At 50.4% G+C, this 15778-nt stretch overlaps 2 protein-coding genes across 2 annotated transcripts in view; both read left to right on the top strand.

Moving 5' to 3' along the window:
- Window positions 1–15778, top strand: part of ARHGAP39 (Rho GTPase activating protein 39) — a 106318-nt gene that overhangs the window by 8316 nt on the left and 82224 nt on the right. The window lies entirely within an intron of this gene.
- On the top strand, window positions 11040–12612 carry LOC128819006 (neurofilament medium polypeptide-like). The gene has a single exon (XM_053998893.1). The coding sequence runs from the start codon at window positions 11271–11273 to the stop codon at window positions 12324–12326; it is 1056 nt and encodes a 351-aa protein (XP_053854868.1). The 5' UTR covers window positions 11040–11270; the 3' UTR covers window positions 12327–12612.

Genomic DNA, 15778 nt, shown 5'->3' on the forward strand with positions numbered 1-15778 from the left:
TGCCAGGGATTTTCTTTTTGGAAGTGGGTGCTGCTCCCCCCCCCCCCCCCCAAAAAAAAAACCCAAAAAACCCAATCCCACGTTGATCCAGAGAACACATTTTCTGTCTGGGAATTTTCTGTTTAATTTTCTGTTCTAACAGGAAGTTCCTGAGGGTTTTTTTTTTGGTTTTTTTGGGTTTTTTTTTTTAATTGAGGAAAATCCTGTGCTCAGGACTCTCCAAACCCCGATAAGTGAGTCTGGAATTATTCCTCTTCTGTCACGCTCCGGCTCACCTGAACAATTCCCCCTTTTTTCCTCGGTTGGGAGGCGCACGGAAAGGGATTTTTATCAGGATGGAAGCGGGAATAAGATCAAAGAATGGGTTGGGTTGGAAAGGGGGACCTTAAAAAGAATTCCCAACCCCCTTCCAAGGGCAGGAACACCTTCCACTATCCCAGGCTGCTCCAATCCCGTCCAACCTGGCCTTGGACACTTCCAGGGATGGAGCAGCCACAGCTTTTCTGGGAATTCCATTCCAGCCCTTCACCACCCTCATCGCAATGCTCGGAGCACAGAGCGAGGTTGGGAAGGTTTTTTGTGGGAAAACCCAAGGGAATAACACAGGGAGGAAAACAGATCTTAACAAATCATGTCCGTAATCCCCCAGAGTGTTTTTTTGGGAAGCTCCAAGCAGGAAATCAACGCAAAACCTTGGGAAAAGCCAAGCTGGGTGTGCAGGAGGAGCAGGTTTGGCAATAGATCCCGCTGCTTTTTCCACGTAGGAAAATCCCGATCCAGACTTCTAAGCCACAGGTGGGATTTGCTTCATTCCATGTGTTCCTCGGGCATTGCCTCAGCCTTATCAGCTCATGAAGTGCCTTATCAGGAGGGATCTGTGGCCTTTGGAATTCTGAGGCACCCGTCCTTTGGGCAGTAGGGATCATAGAAAAATCGGGATACTCCTGTCATGCACAAAAATCTTCCCCTAAGGCTTTTAACTATGGAAAAAAGTGGCTTTTTTTGTGGGGATAATTTTGTGGGAATTCCTGGATCAGGGGAGTGGCATTCCCACTGTGCCGAGGGACCTCAAATCCCGGGATCGGTTTTGGGCCCTTCATGACAAGAAGGACATTGAGGGGCTGGAGCATGTCCAGGAATGGGAATGGGTTTGGGGAAAGGTCTGGAACACCAGGAGCAGCTGGTGGGGGAGGAAAAAAGGAGTTATTTTTGGGATAAATAGGCTGAGCTTAAGAGTTGTCCCTCCTTGTGTCAAACCCCACTGCAAAGCTGGGAATTCTGATTCCATTCCTTGTTCCCTTTCCCTCCAAATGAACATGGAAAACTCCTAAATTTGGAAAACTGAGAGCCTGGATATTTCAGTGCCGCGAGAATTTTTCCTGCGGTTGGTTTTGTTCCGGAGAACCTGGAAAAGGGAATTTCAGAGGGTACAAACCTGCCCGTGGCAGCGATTAAAGGTTGTCGGTGACTCATGGATCTCCCTCCACCCACATTCCCTGATCCAAGCGTCTTTTCCTGATTCATGTCAGATTTTCCTGGGTGGCAGAAATCATTTCACCTTCAGGAACGCACTGAGGGCATCTTGGAGCTTCTTCCAGTGCCTGAAGGGGCTCCAGGAGAGCTGGAGAGGGATTTGGGATAAGGGGTGAAGGGACAGGACACAGGGAATGGCTTCCCAATGGTTGGATGGGATATTGGGAAGGAATTCTTCACTTTGAGAGGCTGGAATGGAATTCCCAGAGAAGCCGTGGCTGTCCCATCCCTGGAAGTGTTCAAGGCCAGGTTGGATGGGGCTTGGAGCCACCTGGGATCGTGGAAAGGGGTTGGAACTGAATGGGCTCTGATCCAATCCCTTCCAACCCAACCCATCCCACGATTTTGTGAACTTAAACGGAAGAACTTAAAGCTCCATGGAATTTTGGCTCAAGCAGGATTTAGAGCGGGGATGGAAAGGCACAAATGTCCGAGGGGGTCTGCAAAAACCTGGAAAACTCTGAGAAAAAACAGGGACTGGGAAGGAAAAGATGAGCGGGGAATGAGGAATAAATTACTTGGGACCTATGTAGGGAAAAAGTAGAATCGTGGAATTTGTTTAGGCTGGAAAGGAGCTTTGAGGTTGAGCCCCAGCTCTTCCAAGGCCATCACCAACCATGTCCCCAAGTGGATTTTGGATCTCTCCCGGACAGCCCTTTCCAGGAGGAATTCTCCCAAAAATATCCCACCCGAACCTCTTCTGATGCCACTTGAGGCCGTTTCCTCTTGTCCTGTCCCTCGTTCCCTTGGGAGAAAATCCCGACCTTCACCCGGCTCCAGCCTCGGAGCAGAAAATTGCGGGGGGGAAAAACCCAATACGTGTGGAATTAATCCAAAGGGACAGAAACTCGGGAGAAGAAAACTGGATGTGAAGGAGGCTGAGGGTGCTCCGGGCTACGCGTGGAAGTTGCGTGCGCGGAGAGGGACATGGAGGCTCTTTGATTGTGATCGGGAATGAAGTGCAGGCTCGGGAAAAAAACAGGGAAGTTTGGAATGGTTGGGAGGAAAAAAACGGGCAGCGCTTCAGTTCCTAAATCCCTGTTTGTGGAGAATGCGAAAATATTCCAGCCAAACTTAAATCCCGGGGAATGAAGGCAGATTTGGTGCCGCCTCCGTGGGTTTTTTAGGAATTGTTGTTCCTGGAAAGTCGTGGAATTAGGGAGGCCTTTGAGGTAGGAAGGGCAGGAATAAAGGAGTTTTTGGATTTGCCTGAAATTGTGGGAATGAGAGTGGACCAGACAGGCTTTTTAAGGAAGAGCGTTGTTTGGAGCTTCTGGAATGGTGGGTAGTATTTTCTGTAGTCAGATAAATGCATAAAAATCCCTTTTTTTATAATCAGGAAAATTTACAGCAGGAATTGCTGGAGCAGGAACAGTAGAAACCTTGGAGCAAGGGTCAAATCACCAAGAAACCATTCCATGATTTGAGGCTCTTGTACCTCGCACTTCTGGCTCCTTCACAGAACCAAGAATTCCAAGGGAAAGCTCGGGACTGGGAGAGGTTCTGCCGTTCATCCCGAACATCTGAGGGACAAGGGAACAGGCAGGATGTGATCCCACAGAGATGGTCTGAGGGTGCCCCAGAACAGATTTATTTTTTTGGGATCCTTCTCCATGAATGAACTTTTGTATTTTCGACAAAATTTGCCTGGAAATGTTTTTTTTTATCCCATCTTTCCCCTGCGAGATACCGAAGGAATGGCAGAGGAAGCAATGGGAGTGGGAAGGCAGGAAAATTGGGGAGAAAAAGAACAAAAAGTGTGACTGTAGCAGGAGCTTCACATTTGGAGAAATTCCAAGTAGAACTTGGGCACGAAGAGAACATTTGGGAAGATGCTGATGGAACATTGGAGCTGGCTGGGGGTTGGGATGAAAAAGGGACAGGACAAGGAGAAACTCCAGCTGTACCAGGGGAGGTTTAGGCTGGATTTGAGGAAAATTCCTCCTGGAAAGGGCTTGGCACAGAGAGACTCGGGAATATTTTTGGCTGGGAACGATAACGCGGAATCCATTTGAGGCAGGATCCGTTTGATGCAGGGGATCAGAAGAAGTCCAGTTAAAAATCCCAGGACGGAGAAATAGGAATGACAAAGGGTGTGGGATCTCTCCTTGTCTTCTTCTAAATCAGAGGGAGAAGCTCCAGTTGAGCTTCCAACCCTTTAATCCACCAAAACATATTTCCAAGGAATGCCTGTTTTTCCCTATTCCTCTACTTAATTGGAAACTTTTCCAGCCTGCTCCGTGTGTTGCACTTATTCCTTTCCCAGTTTTAGATTCACTTCCCCTTGACAAATTTCCTTTTATCCCTAAAAAAGGCCTTGAAGTACTCCAAAGGGCAAAAACACTTGGAGCAGATTTGGTTTTTTTCCCACATCTGACTCAGGAACTCCTCTGTCAGCTGGAGGAGGAGGAAGAATAATATAAAATATTCAACCCTTCACGAGAAGCGCTCCAAGAACATTTCTAATGCAGCCGGAATAAGATTTGGGTTTTGGAGCTCTCTCGGTATTGATTTGTCGCTCCAATTTGTTCGTTGTGCAGGGAGGGAGGAAAACGTTTTCTAAAAAGATTTCTGAGCACACCCAGCGATGGCTGGGCCATCACAGAGTTGCTATGGCTGTTCATGGTTAATTTGGTTTCTATTTAAAGCCAGCAGGGATTTATTTTGTCGCGTTTCAAAGGAGAAAAAAGGGAGGAGTGGGCGGATCTGATCGGGACCCTGATTTAGGAGATGTCTCCTCCTTCCCCAACCTCAGATCGGAGCTTTTTAATCCTAAATTTCTGTCTCACCCTCGCCTGGGTGCAAGTGGCATTTGTCAGCCTGAGGAGAGTAAATTATAAACATCGTAAAAAAAAAAAAAAAAAACCCAAACCCCGAAACAAACCCCAAATCTTGACGTTTAAGGAATTTTCCTGCTCGCCTCATCGTCTTCCCTCATTTTTAGCTGCACTTTTCAACCGTAGCTTCCAAGAGCACGGGTCATTGACTTTGAGGTTGGCGGATGAGATTCCCTCTGGCTCCGACGTCGCTCCGAGGAATCCGTGTCCAGACAGGCGGAATTGAGCCGGGTGGGCACCGTTGGGTGAAGAAGCCAACGGAGGCATTGCCGGGGGGTTGGAAACGCCCTCGGAGCGCGGCAATGTCTGGCAATTCCTACTCTTCCCTGGAAATTTGTGTCCCAGGCAGTTGGAAGAGGTTTTTTTTTGGGGGTTGGAGTTGAGGTCAGACTCCCGGCATCTTGGAACGCCGTGTCATCCTGGAATCTCTGCCTCAGTTTCTGAGCAGGGGTGTTGGGTGGCTCTTGATGAGTTTCTGCTCAAATGTTTGGGATTAAAGGGTCTCAGTTGGGAAGGCCTTGAGGGTTGGTATTGATTTTCCTTTCCCTGAAAAAATTGGATCATGTTGGAACGGGCTGGGAGAGCTGGGAATGTCCATTCTGGAGAAGAGAAGGATCCAGGGAGACCTCAGAACGTTTCCAGTGCCTGAAGGAGCTCCAGGAGAGCTGGAGAGGGACGTGGGACAAGGGATGGAGGGACAGGACACAGGGAATGGCTTCCCACTGCCAGAGGGCAGGGTTAGATGGAAAATTGGGAAGGAATTCTTCCCTGTGAGGGTGGTGAGGCCCTGGAATGAAATTCCCAGAGAAGCTGTGGCTGTCCCATTCCTGGAAGTGTCCAATGCCAGCTTGGACAGGGCTTGGAGCAACCTGGGATAGTGGAAGTTGTCCAAGGCAGGGAGTTGGAACTGGATGGTCTTGAAGGTCGTTTCCAACCCAACCCATTCCGGGATTTTGTCCTGCTGGTGCCACTTTGGAAGGGGGATCCTGCCGGATAACGAGATCAGCTCCTCGTCCAACACCTCAGAGCTGTGGCCATTGTGTGGCCAAGGTCCAGCTGGCTGTGGACCTTCTCCATGGACGCTCAGCGTGCTTGGAGAACATCCCAAGCGGCTCAGACTTACGGACAAGTAACTTTTTGGACGGTTTGTGGTGGGAAACATTCCTGGTGAACTCACTCGGGTGAGTCGCCCGCGTCGCCCGAAACCCGTCCCCCGCGCCAGACAGGCCGAGCGAGTCCTGGAGGCTCCAACAACGTCTCATCCATGCCCAAACAACCACTGCCATCCCCCAAATGTTGGGATGAGATCGTTTATCCCGGGAGGCAGCCGCTGTGGTTCCTTCAAGTGTCTGGGGGATGATTTCCCTAATTTTCCTGCTGCTCCAAGGGTTTAATCAGCCAGCAAATTGCAGGCCTGGCTGATTCCCGCCTTATCTCCCGGCCTTGCTGCTCGGGTTCAAGGGCCCTGCTTGGCTTTGTCGTTTCGGGATGAGCTCCCAAACTTCTTTGAGGGCGGAATTAGCGGGATTAAAGGCTTTGGGCACACAGGACCTGCTGGTTTGAGCAGCTTCTCCAGGAGAGCAAACTTTGTTTAACCACAGGAAGCATTTTGGGTTCTTTGAATCTTTCCAGGTGAGGAGGAGTCTTTCCATGAAAAGCCCCCCCCCCCCCCACCCCGTGACTCAGCCACATCCAGCTCGAACCCTCGGGAATCGCGTTAAATCCGCCGAATTCCCCTGTCATCCGTAAAAATTCCATGACGTAGCATCCCTTTAACCTGGTTACCTGCTTTTCCTGTGGGCTTTCAGAGGGATCCCTGCGCTTCCTCTGCCCTATTTTCCCTCGGCAGCTCCGTCGTGAGGGTGACACGGATAAGAAGGGAAATTTTCTCCTCTCCCACGGGGCCGGGAGCCTGATTCGCTCACGGAAGGCATCGCTGGGATAATCAAACCTTCCAGCTGCTTTGTTCCAGGCACCTATTATTGGGAAAGGAGGCTGCTGTGAACTCTCACAAAGGGTTTGTAAGGCTGGAATTCAAAGGGAGGCAGGTTCAGGAGGAGGATTTGGTCACCTCACCCTTTCGGGGAGGGTGTGGGAGTTGGGATTTGGGTCATTTGTTCTTCCTGCGAAATAAAAACAGATCCTAATTGCTACAAGTTCTTGTTGTCATGCCAAAATTACCGTGACAGGTAAACCATTCCCGACGTTGTAGTTCCAAAAATGACAACACGAAAAATGAATCATTTTCCCGATGATAATTCCCTGTTTTTCCAGTCCACAGCTCCAGGGCTTCCAAGATGTGGGTGATGGGAAGACTGGATGAAACTCCTCCTGTTCCGTGGTGGTTTCTCTCCTCTTTTGTTCTCCAGGGTGGTGGAGTTTGGCCTCCTGGTCCAAGGAACCTTGGGGAAATGGCTCTCTAGGATATGCCGGGATTTTGGGGGCTGTCCCGTGGTGGACTCGACAGCCCTTGTGGAGTAGCTCAGGTTATTCCATGGTTTTGATTCTATGTCTTTGAGAATCTTTCCGTGATTCTCACCCTTTGTTTTGGGGTGCTAGGAGTTGGAAAAACCTGGGAATATGGGGAAGGAATAATTTTACTCTTAAAATCAAATTACTGGACTTAAAGCAGGGAATAATTCCACTTTGGATGGAGTGTGGGTGATGGAAATGGGCTCTTTGCTGTAGAGTAGCCCCAGCACCCTCAGAATTCCTAAAAATGCTTTATTTTAAGGATCCTCTTCATGAGCACCCAAGACCACCCTGACTTCTGTTCCAAAATATTCTTCCTTGGGAGAAATCAGTTCCTGGCGCTTGAACCTCCCCAAACTGGTTTAAAACTTTGCTTTGAGCCCTAAAGACTGGGAAAATCCTTATTTAAATATTCCTTATGCAAAGTGGAGCTCCTGACTCGACTGGTGCCGCAGGTATTCCCTTGTTTTACGGCCTGATAATCCCACAACAGTTTCTCCTACGTTTTCGGCTCCCGTCTGCAGCTCCAACCACAAATCCCCAAGTTTTGAGTCAGCTCCTCGTCCCAGCTGCCTCCGGAGCGCTTCTCTCCCACACGCACCCGGCTCCTCTTTCCCTTGGCTTTCCCACTTGCCAGCCCAGCAATCGTTCCCTGCTCTGGTGGTGGAAAAATAGGGATTAATCATCCTGACAGCTCCGTGATGGCTTCCAGGGCACCTGACTTAAACGGGACGAGACAAAATCTTATTTATCGTGTCTGCCTTCGCCAGTTGCCTGCTCTTCCTCCTTTCCTTTGCTGCTTGTTTAAGACAGGCTTGGATCTGTTGGAGCAAATCCAGGAGATGCTCCAAGGGCTGGAGAGAGGCTGGGAGAGCTGGGAATGTCCAGCCTGGAGGAGAGAAGGCTCCAAGGAGACCAATGAGCCCCTTCCAGTGCCTGAAGGGCCTCCAGGAGAGCCTGTGGACAAGGGATGGAGGGACAGGACACTGGGAATGGCTTCCCACTGACAGAAGGCAGGGAGAGATGGGAATACTGGGATGGAATTTCTGTCTGTGAGGGTGGTGAGGCCTGGAATGGAATTCCAGGAGAATCTGTGGCCGCCCCATCCCTAGCAGTGTCCAAGGCCAAGTTGGAAGCAACCTGGGATAGAGGAAGGTCCACTATGCCATGGGATAAGATTCTGGGAATCTGGGAAAGATTTCCATGCCCATGGCAGGGGGTGGGACTGGATGATCCTGAAGGTCCCTTCCCACCCAAACCATCCCATGATATTTATTTCTGGCTCAGCCGTGCTCCAGCAAGACATAAAAAATCCCAACCAATTATTCAATTTTCTTCAACTCCTCTCCATTCCTGGGCTCCATCTCCCTGAAAACCTCATTCTGTCTTTTTTTTTTTGGAGGGGGGGATTTTGGAAGGGTTTTTGTCTTCTCCTCATCTTTCCCCTTCCAAGGCCTTCAACCAGAGCGTTCTAATCAAGCCTTGGTTCTTCTCCTACCTGCGGAATACAGGGCCGCTAAAGCAGGATTTTCCCGCCTATCCCAAACTTTTTAGAGGCCTGGAAGGTCTGAGAAGTTTATTGAGAAGCCCTGTGGGATTTGCTGGAAAATTTGCCCCCTCCTGCCTTTATTTCTCACGTTTTCCTTCTGCTCCATTTCTCCTCGCTTGCTTTTTTCACACTTTCCGCGTCTTCCTTCACGGCTCCGGCAGAAACTCCTTCATCCCCGCAAGGAGAGACTCGGAATTCTGTCGGAAAGCTGCAGAAGCACAAAAATATCCCTTCTGGCTGCTTTTCACGGAGCTCCTGGAGTCTGGTGGAGCCACAGGGATGTGTGAACTCCATCCTCAGGTGTTTCACGGAGTTGCTCCTCATTTTTCTGTGCCTTTTTCTGTCCTTTTCCCTTGGGATCGACCTTTGAGTTTCCTCCTCCTCCCATCGTTTTTTGGTCATTCCCTGTTGGAATTGTTTCGTATCAGGTGTTTAATGCCTCTCTTAGAATGATGGAATTGTTGGGGTTGGGAAAGATTTCCATGCCCAAGGAGTCCAACCATTCCTTCAGCACTGCCAAGGCCACCACCAAGCGCCACATCCACAGGGATGTCAAATCCCTCCAGGGATGGGGATTCCACCTCTGTGCCAGAGCTGGACAGCCTGAATATTCCCAATATCCAACCTAAACCTCCCCTGGCACAGCCTGAGGCCGTGTCATCCTCTCATCCTTGTTCCCTGGGAGCAGATCCCAACCCCCATCTGGCTCCAACATCCCGTCAGCATCTTCCCAACTGTTTTCCTCATGCCCAAGCTCTGCCGTTCCCTTGGAATTTCTCCAGCTGTCAAGCTCCTGCTACAGTCACACTTTTTTGTCTTCCTTTTTTTTTTTTTTTCTCCCCCCCCCCCATTCTCCTGTCCTCCCACTCCCATCACTCCCGCTGCCATTCCTTCAGTATCTCGCAGGGAAAAGATGTTTTCATACTCCGGGATCTCGTGGAGTCTTTGATGCTCGGATATGCAAATTTATTTGCATCTCCTTTGTGCTGCTGGTACCTTGCTGTGTCTTTCAGGTGCTGGATTGTTGATCCAGCTCCGCTGTATCCCGGTGGGAATTAACCCTCATGCTGGGAGACTACTGGTAGCTGTTAATCCATAGGAAAAAAAAAAAGAAACCAAAAAAACCAAAAAAAAACTGCATTAATTTCTGCCAATTTTAGCACGGAGTTTTTTGGCTGCTGTGAGTCGTGAACAAGAGGCTGGAGGGAAAATTCGGGGTGTGGAATTTGGAAAAAATGTACAGAAAAGAGAAGTTGTGGCAAGGATATCCTGTGATCTTCCTTCTGCTGGAGCAAAGCGGGCCCCGGTTGTGTCAAATTGAGAGGAAATGATAAAATTTTCTGTTGGTTTCGGCAGGATTCCTTGGGAAGAACTTGGGAGTTTCATGGGTGGTTTGAGGCACTTTCCCTGCTGGATGAGGATCCCTCAAAGTTGGGGTTGGAGGGCTCTGTCTCAGTTGCAATTCATGGAATCACAGAATGGTTTGGGTTGGAAGGGACCTTAAAGATCCCATTCCAAATCGTTGCTGAGTATCCATTTCCCCGTCTGTTGGGAAAGTGACTCCCATCCACGGATATCCATCCCATTTTCCTCGAGGAAAAATGCAACACAATCCCTCCGTGGAAGAACTTAAAGTTTGAGGGTGTTCTGAAGGAAGGAGAAGTCTGGAGCAGCCACTGAGCTCCTTGTATCCAAGTTTTTTTATGGATACGGCACGTTTCCTTCCGATGGTGATGGGAATGCGGTCTGTGCCGTGCAGCCAATGGGCTGGCTGGGAAGCCAAAATAAACAACGTGGAGTAGGAATTTTGATGTGACTGGGAACAAAATCCGGTTTAGATTGGTGCGGAGTCGATTCAAGCCTCAAACGGGAGGAATTTAACCCGGAATTCTTGCACGGAATCTGATGATGAATTCCCTGTTTGCTTCTGGAGTGTTGATGGGCAGCGTTGTCCTGCCCTGCCATGGATTGCTCCATTTTTGGAGTCTGTGGGAAAGGGTTGGGTGGGGAGGTGAGGAAAGGTTGGTCCAGTGTGGAAAGTTGGGAATGGTTATTCTGGAAGGTGAGGATGAGTCTGGTGTGGAAGATGAGGAATGATCTGGTGTGGAAGTTTGGAATGGTCATTGTAGAAGGTGAGGAAGGGTCTGGCGTGGAAGGTGAGGAATGATGGGATGTGGAACGTTGGGAATGGAAAGTGAGGAAGGGTCTGGCGTGGAAGTTTGGAAATGGTTGTTGTAGAAGGTGAGGAAGGGTCTAGTGTGGAAGGTGAGGAATGATGGGATGTGGAATGTTTGGAATGGTCATTGTGGAAGGTGGGGAATGGTCCAGTGTGGAAGGTGAGGAACAATCCCTTGTGGAAGGTGGGGAATGGTCCAGTGTGGAAGGACTTTGTGGAAGGTGAGGAATGATTCAGTGAGGAAGGTGAGGAAGGGTCTGGTGTGGGAGATGAGGAGCAGCTCAGTGTGGAAGGTGAGGAATGATTCTGTGAGGAAGGCTCTGGTGTGGAAAATGAGGGACAATCCCATGTGGGAGGTGGAACTTGAGGAGCAATCCCACATGCCCTGCCATGGATTACTCCGTGAGATATTTTTGGAGTCAGTGGGAAGGGGTTGGGTGGGAAGGTAAGGAAGGGTCGGTCCAGTGTGGAAGGTTGGGAGTGATTATTCTGGAAGGTGAAGAAGAGTCTGGTGTGGAAGATGAGGAGCAATCCCATGTGAAAAGTGAGGAGCAATCCCATGTGGAAGGTGGGGATTGATCCTGTGTGGAAGGTGAGGAAGGCTCCTGTGGGGACTGATCTGGTGTGGAAGGTGAGGAAGAGTCTGGTTTGAAAGGGGAAGAGGAGTTCAGTGTGGAAGGTGAGGAAGGGTTCAGTGGGGAAGATGAGGAACAATCCCATGTTTGTGGGATTGGTGAGGAATGGTCCTCTGTGGGAGCTGGGGGCCATGGAAGGTGAGGAAGAATCCCATATGGAAGGTGATGAAGAGTCTGGTGTGGAAGGTGAGGAAAGCTCCAGTGTGGAGGGTGAGGAGCAATCCTGTGTGGAAAGTGAGGAAAGCTCCAATATGGAAGGTGAGGAGCAATCCTGTGTGGAAAGTGAGGAAAACTCCAGTGTGGAGGGTGAGGAGCAATCCCACGTGGAAAGTGAGGAAAGCTCCAGTGTGGAGGGTGAGGAGCAATCCCATGTGGAAAGTGAGGAAAGCTCCAGTGTGGAAGGTGAGGAGCAATCCCATGTGGAAAGTGAGGAAAGCTCCAGTGTGGAAGGTGAGGAGCAATCCCATGTGGAAAGTGAGGAAAGCTCCAGTGTGGAGGGTGAGGAGCAATCCCATGTGGAAAGTGAGGAAAGCTCCAGTGTGGAAGGTGAGGAGCAATCCCATGTGGAAAGTGAGGAAAGCTCCAGTGTGGAAGGTGAGGAGCAATCCCACGTGGAAAGTGAGGAAAGCTCCAGTGTGGAGGGTGAGGAGCAATCCCATGTGGAAAGTGAGGAAAGCTCCAGTGTGGAAGGTGAGGAGCAATCCCATGTGGAAAGTGAGGAAAGCTCCAGTGTGGAAGGTGAGGAGCAATCCCATGTGGAAAGTGAGGAAAGCTCCAGTGTGGAGGGTGAGGAGCAATCCCATGTGGAAAGTGAGGAAAGCTCCAGTGTGGAAGGTGAGGAGCAATCCCATGTGGAAAGTGAGGAAAGCTCCAGTGTGGAAGGTGAGGAGCAATCCCACGTGGAAAGTGAGGAAAGCTCCAGTGTGGAGGGTGAGGAGCAATCCCGTGTGGAAAGTGAGGAAAGCTCCAGTGTGGAGGGTGAGGAGCAATCCTGCGTGGAAGGTGGGGATGGATTTTATGTGGAAGGTGAGGAACGTTCCAGTGTGGAAGGTGAGGAAGAGCCTGCTGTAGAAGACAACCCAAAGAACCATTTGGGGTGGGCTGGACGGGCCTCGTGCCTCTGATCCCACAATCTCCTGGTGTTCCATGGCCCCCACAAGCCACGTGCAGCGCTCGTTCTGTGCCAGCCCTGAGCCAGACCTCCCCCAGTGCAGCTACAGCAGGATTTAAACTCACAACCAAAACCTGGTTTTATCCTCCAGGCCCTCAGGTCCATCCCAAATCCCGCGGCGAATGCTGAGGAGCGCTCTGGCTCCCGGCAATTAAACCCCGCTAACGACGGAATCGCTCGTTCCGTCCCTCGTGATTGCAGAGGGACGCTCCTGGCGCAGCCTCTTAACGAGCGCCTTCCAACACGGTTCTGCAGCACTGGAAAGAAAAAAAAAATAAAAAATAAAATATGCATATTTTAAGGAGACAGATTGCTGCCTTCATCTGGCTCCCTGATTAGATGCCAGGGCGGCACCGTGCGACAGGAATTCCATTCTTTCCCTTCCCTTCCGTCTTTCTTTTCCCTCTTCTCTTGAAATGTCGTTGCGCTGGGTGATTTTTGATTCTCTGGAAAGATTCACTGCTGGGGGCAGCTCCCTCTTTGCTGCCTGAACTTGTGAAAACCTTGAAGCCTCCAGGCCCAAAGGTGACCTGCAGAGCTCTGCAGGCTTTTTGGGAAGCGGGAACACGGCAGTGACAGCGCCGTTGGCTCCGGGAAAAGGCGGATTTAAAGCACAACTTGGGCTTGTTTTGCCCGTGCTGCTCTTCATCGAAATCTGAATTTTCAGTGTAGTTTTCAAAGGTTTCCAGGCAACCGTGTGTGGTTGGCTTTGGCACGATCCCAGCGTCCTCTCTCTTCCTTTGGGATGGCGCCAGCCAGGAAGCTTCCTGCTGGCTTGGAGTGGTGGGAGACGGCCATCGATGTCCTCTGCTCCGGGAACCCGCTGGCTGCTGCTGCCAGGCCACAGAGCTGGGGCAGTTATTCCCTGGAAGTGCAGATTCCAAGGGTTTGGGACCTTCTGCTTGGACAGAGTCCCCGTGGTCTTGAGAATTACGGGAAATGGGATCCTGCGGTTCTCCGCTCACGGATAGCTGGTGTCCAGTTCTGGGGTGTCCAGCACTGTAGGGATGTGGAGCTGCTGGAGCAAGTCCAGAGGAGGCCACGGAGCTGCTCCAAGGGATGGAGCCCCTCAGCTCTGGAGCCAGGCTGGGAAGAGCTGGGAATGTCCAACCTGGAGAAGGGAAGGATCCAGGGAGACCTCAGAGCCCCTTAAAGGGGCTCCAGGAGAGCTGGAGAGGGACTTGGGACAAGGGATGGAGGGACAGGACACAGGGAATGGCTTCCCACTGCCAGAGGGCAGGGATAGACGGGTTATTGGGGAGGAATTCTTCCCTGTGAGGGTGGTGAGGGGCTGGGATGGAATTCCAAGGGAATCTATGGCTGCCCCGTCCCTGGAATTGTCCAAGGCCAGGTTGGACAGGGCTTGGAGCAACCTGGGATGGTGAAAGGTGTCCCTGCCCACTACAGGGGGGAGGAATGAGAGGAGTTTAAGATCCATTTCAGCCCAAACCATTCCACAATTCCGTAACGAAATCGGATTTGGCCGGTGTCCACCGTGGTGTTTAATGCTGTAAAAATCATTCGCTCTACCGCGACCTTTTCTGTGATGCTCTGATGGGTTTTTTTTCCTGTTTTGCTGCGCACACTGGGAATAAAATCCAATCCCATTTATTCCACTGCGTCTCCAGAGCCCAAATCTTGGAGTGCTGATGTTTTAATCCCATCTTTTAACACGCTGCTCCTCTCCGCTCCCCCCGGCCTGTTCCAAATCCAACCTTAAGGAATGAAGCTGGAGAACAAGACTCCTTCAGGGCTGGAGGGCATTATTTGGGATGATTTTTTTCCATGTTGGTGAATTTGCTTTCCTGGCTCTCCTGATGTTCACACAACCCTGAGTAGTTTCTAAATCCATATAAAGTCTTCATTTCTGATTGCTTGGCTTCTCCGAAAGGTGTCCATGTCCAGCTGGGAAATTGGGAAATGCTGTTGTTGTCCCGCCTGGGAGCAGGAGCTGCAGGAATTCAGGCACAAAGTCCTCTTGAGTAACACCGGATTTTGGGAGTGGAAAATGTAATTTCAGTCCTCGAGAGCCTGCGCCTGAGTCCTCTCCTGGTTCTTGAGCAATCCTGCCAGGGAATAACGAAACCTGGGAGGAGAGGAAGGCTCGGAGCGTCCTGGTGTGCACAGGCCAAAGGAGGCCCAGGAGGAATCCCGGAAAATTCCCTTTAAAGGGTCTCCCTGTTGAGGTGAACGGGTTGGGCTCCTAAATCCTTACGGAATGGTTTGGGTTGGGGAGGACCCTAAAGTCCGCCCGGTTCCATGCCCTGATTATCCCAATCCCTTTGTCCGGGCAGCTTTTCTCCAGCAAGGTGAATTCCATGGCCGTGGGATTTGGTTTAGGCAGAGCCATCACTCCAGAGGCTTTTCCAAGGTGGAGGGACTTGGGCTCCCTTCCTGGGGTCGGCTGCAGCCCCCCAGGAATAACGGGATGCTGACAGTGGGATCCTGGAGGGATCCTGGCCGATGGATTTGCTTCCTTTGTTTCCCATGAAAAGTTTGATTTGAGTGAAATCTTTGGGAAAGAGCCTGGAGTGACAGGACAAGGGGAAATTAAATTAAATTAAGAGGGAATTTGGGATATTGGGAATGAATTCCTCCCTGTGAGGGTGGTGAGGGGCTGGAATGGAATTCCCAGGGAAGCTGTGGCTGCCCCCGGATCCCTGAAAGTGTCCAAGGCCAGGTTGGACGGGGCTTGGAGCAACCTGGGGTGGTGGAGCGAGGTTGGAACGAGATGATCTTGAAGGTATTTTCCAACTTAAAGGATTCCATGATTCCATTTTAAATTGTAGCAGCAGCATTTCTCTGAGGGCTCCTGTTGTTCCTGGTACCTTTTTGAAGGAATTTAATTTAATTCTGGTTTATAGGAATTTTAATTAGTAGAGGGAGGAGAATCTAAGTGACATCTCCTGTGGAGGAATAGCGATGCCAAACTTCCTCTCTTAACCAAAATATTGCTGCTGTTGTTGCTGGAATTATTTTAGTTGGAAAAGACCTCCAAGTTCATAAATTCCAACTGTTAACAGCACAGAGCCATCCATTCAGCTGGAAAGGTCAGCACAGGTTTTTAGGTGATATTTAAGGTGAGCAAACAAACAGAGATTTGGTCGGAAACCCAGGACAAGAATCCTTTTCCTGGACTTCCAGGATTCCAGGTGTCCCCGAAAGGAAGGAGCTGTCCTAATGTGGTGCTTTAATGGATTACTGGGAGATCATTAAAATAATCACTCTGCAGCAGCATTGATCATCCCCTCCTGTTTTTAGGACGGCCGCTGCGTCCTAAAAGTCCGGCGGAGTGAGGGCTCCTGGCTGGCTCCCGACGGATTGGGAATTTCTCTCCGTGCCTGGTGGATTTTGCACACGCAGGCCTTGATGCTTCGTTAGCTCTGGAGCAGCTAACGAGGAACC

The sequence above is a fragment of the Vidua macroura genome, chromosome 1 (assembly GCF_024509145.1).
Source record: "Vidua macroura isolate BioBank_ID:100142 chromosome 1, ASM2450914v1, whole genome shotgun sequence".
Classification (NCBI taxonomy): Eukaryota; Metazoa; Chordata; class Aves; order Passeriformes; family Viduidae; genus Vidua; species Vidua macroura.

What these genes read in the sequence shown, in the direction of transcription:
- LOC128819006 (XM_053998893.1), top strand. Translation starts at nt 11,271, where the DNA reads ATGAGGAACAATCCCATGTTTGTGGGATTGGTGAGGAATGGTCCTCTG.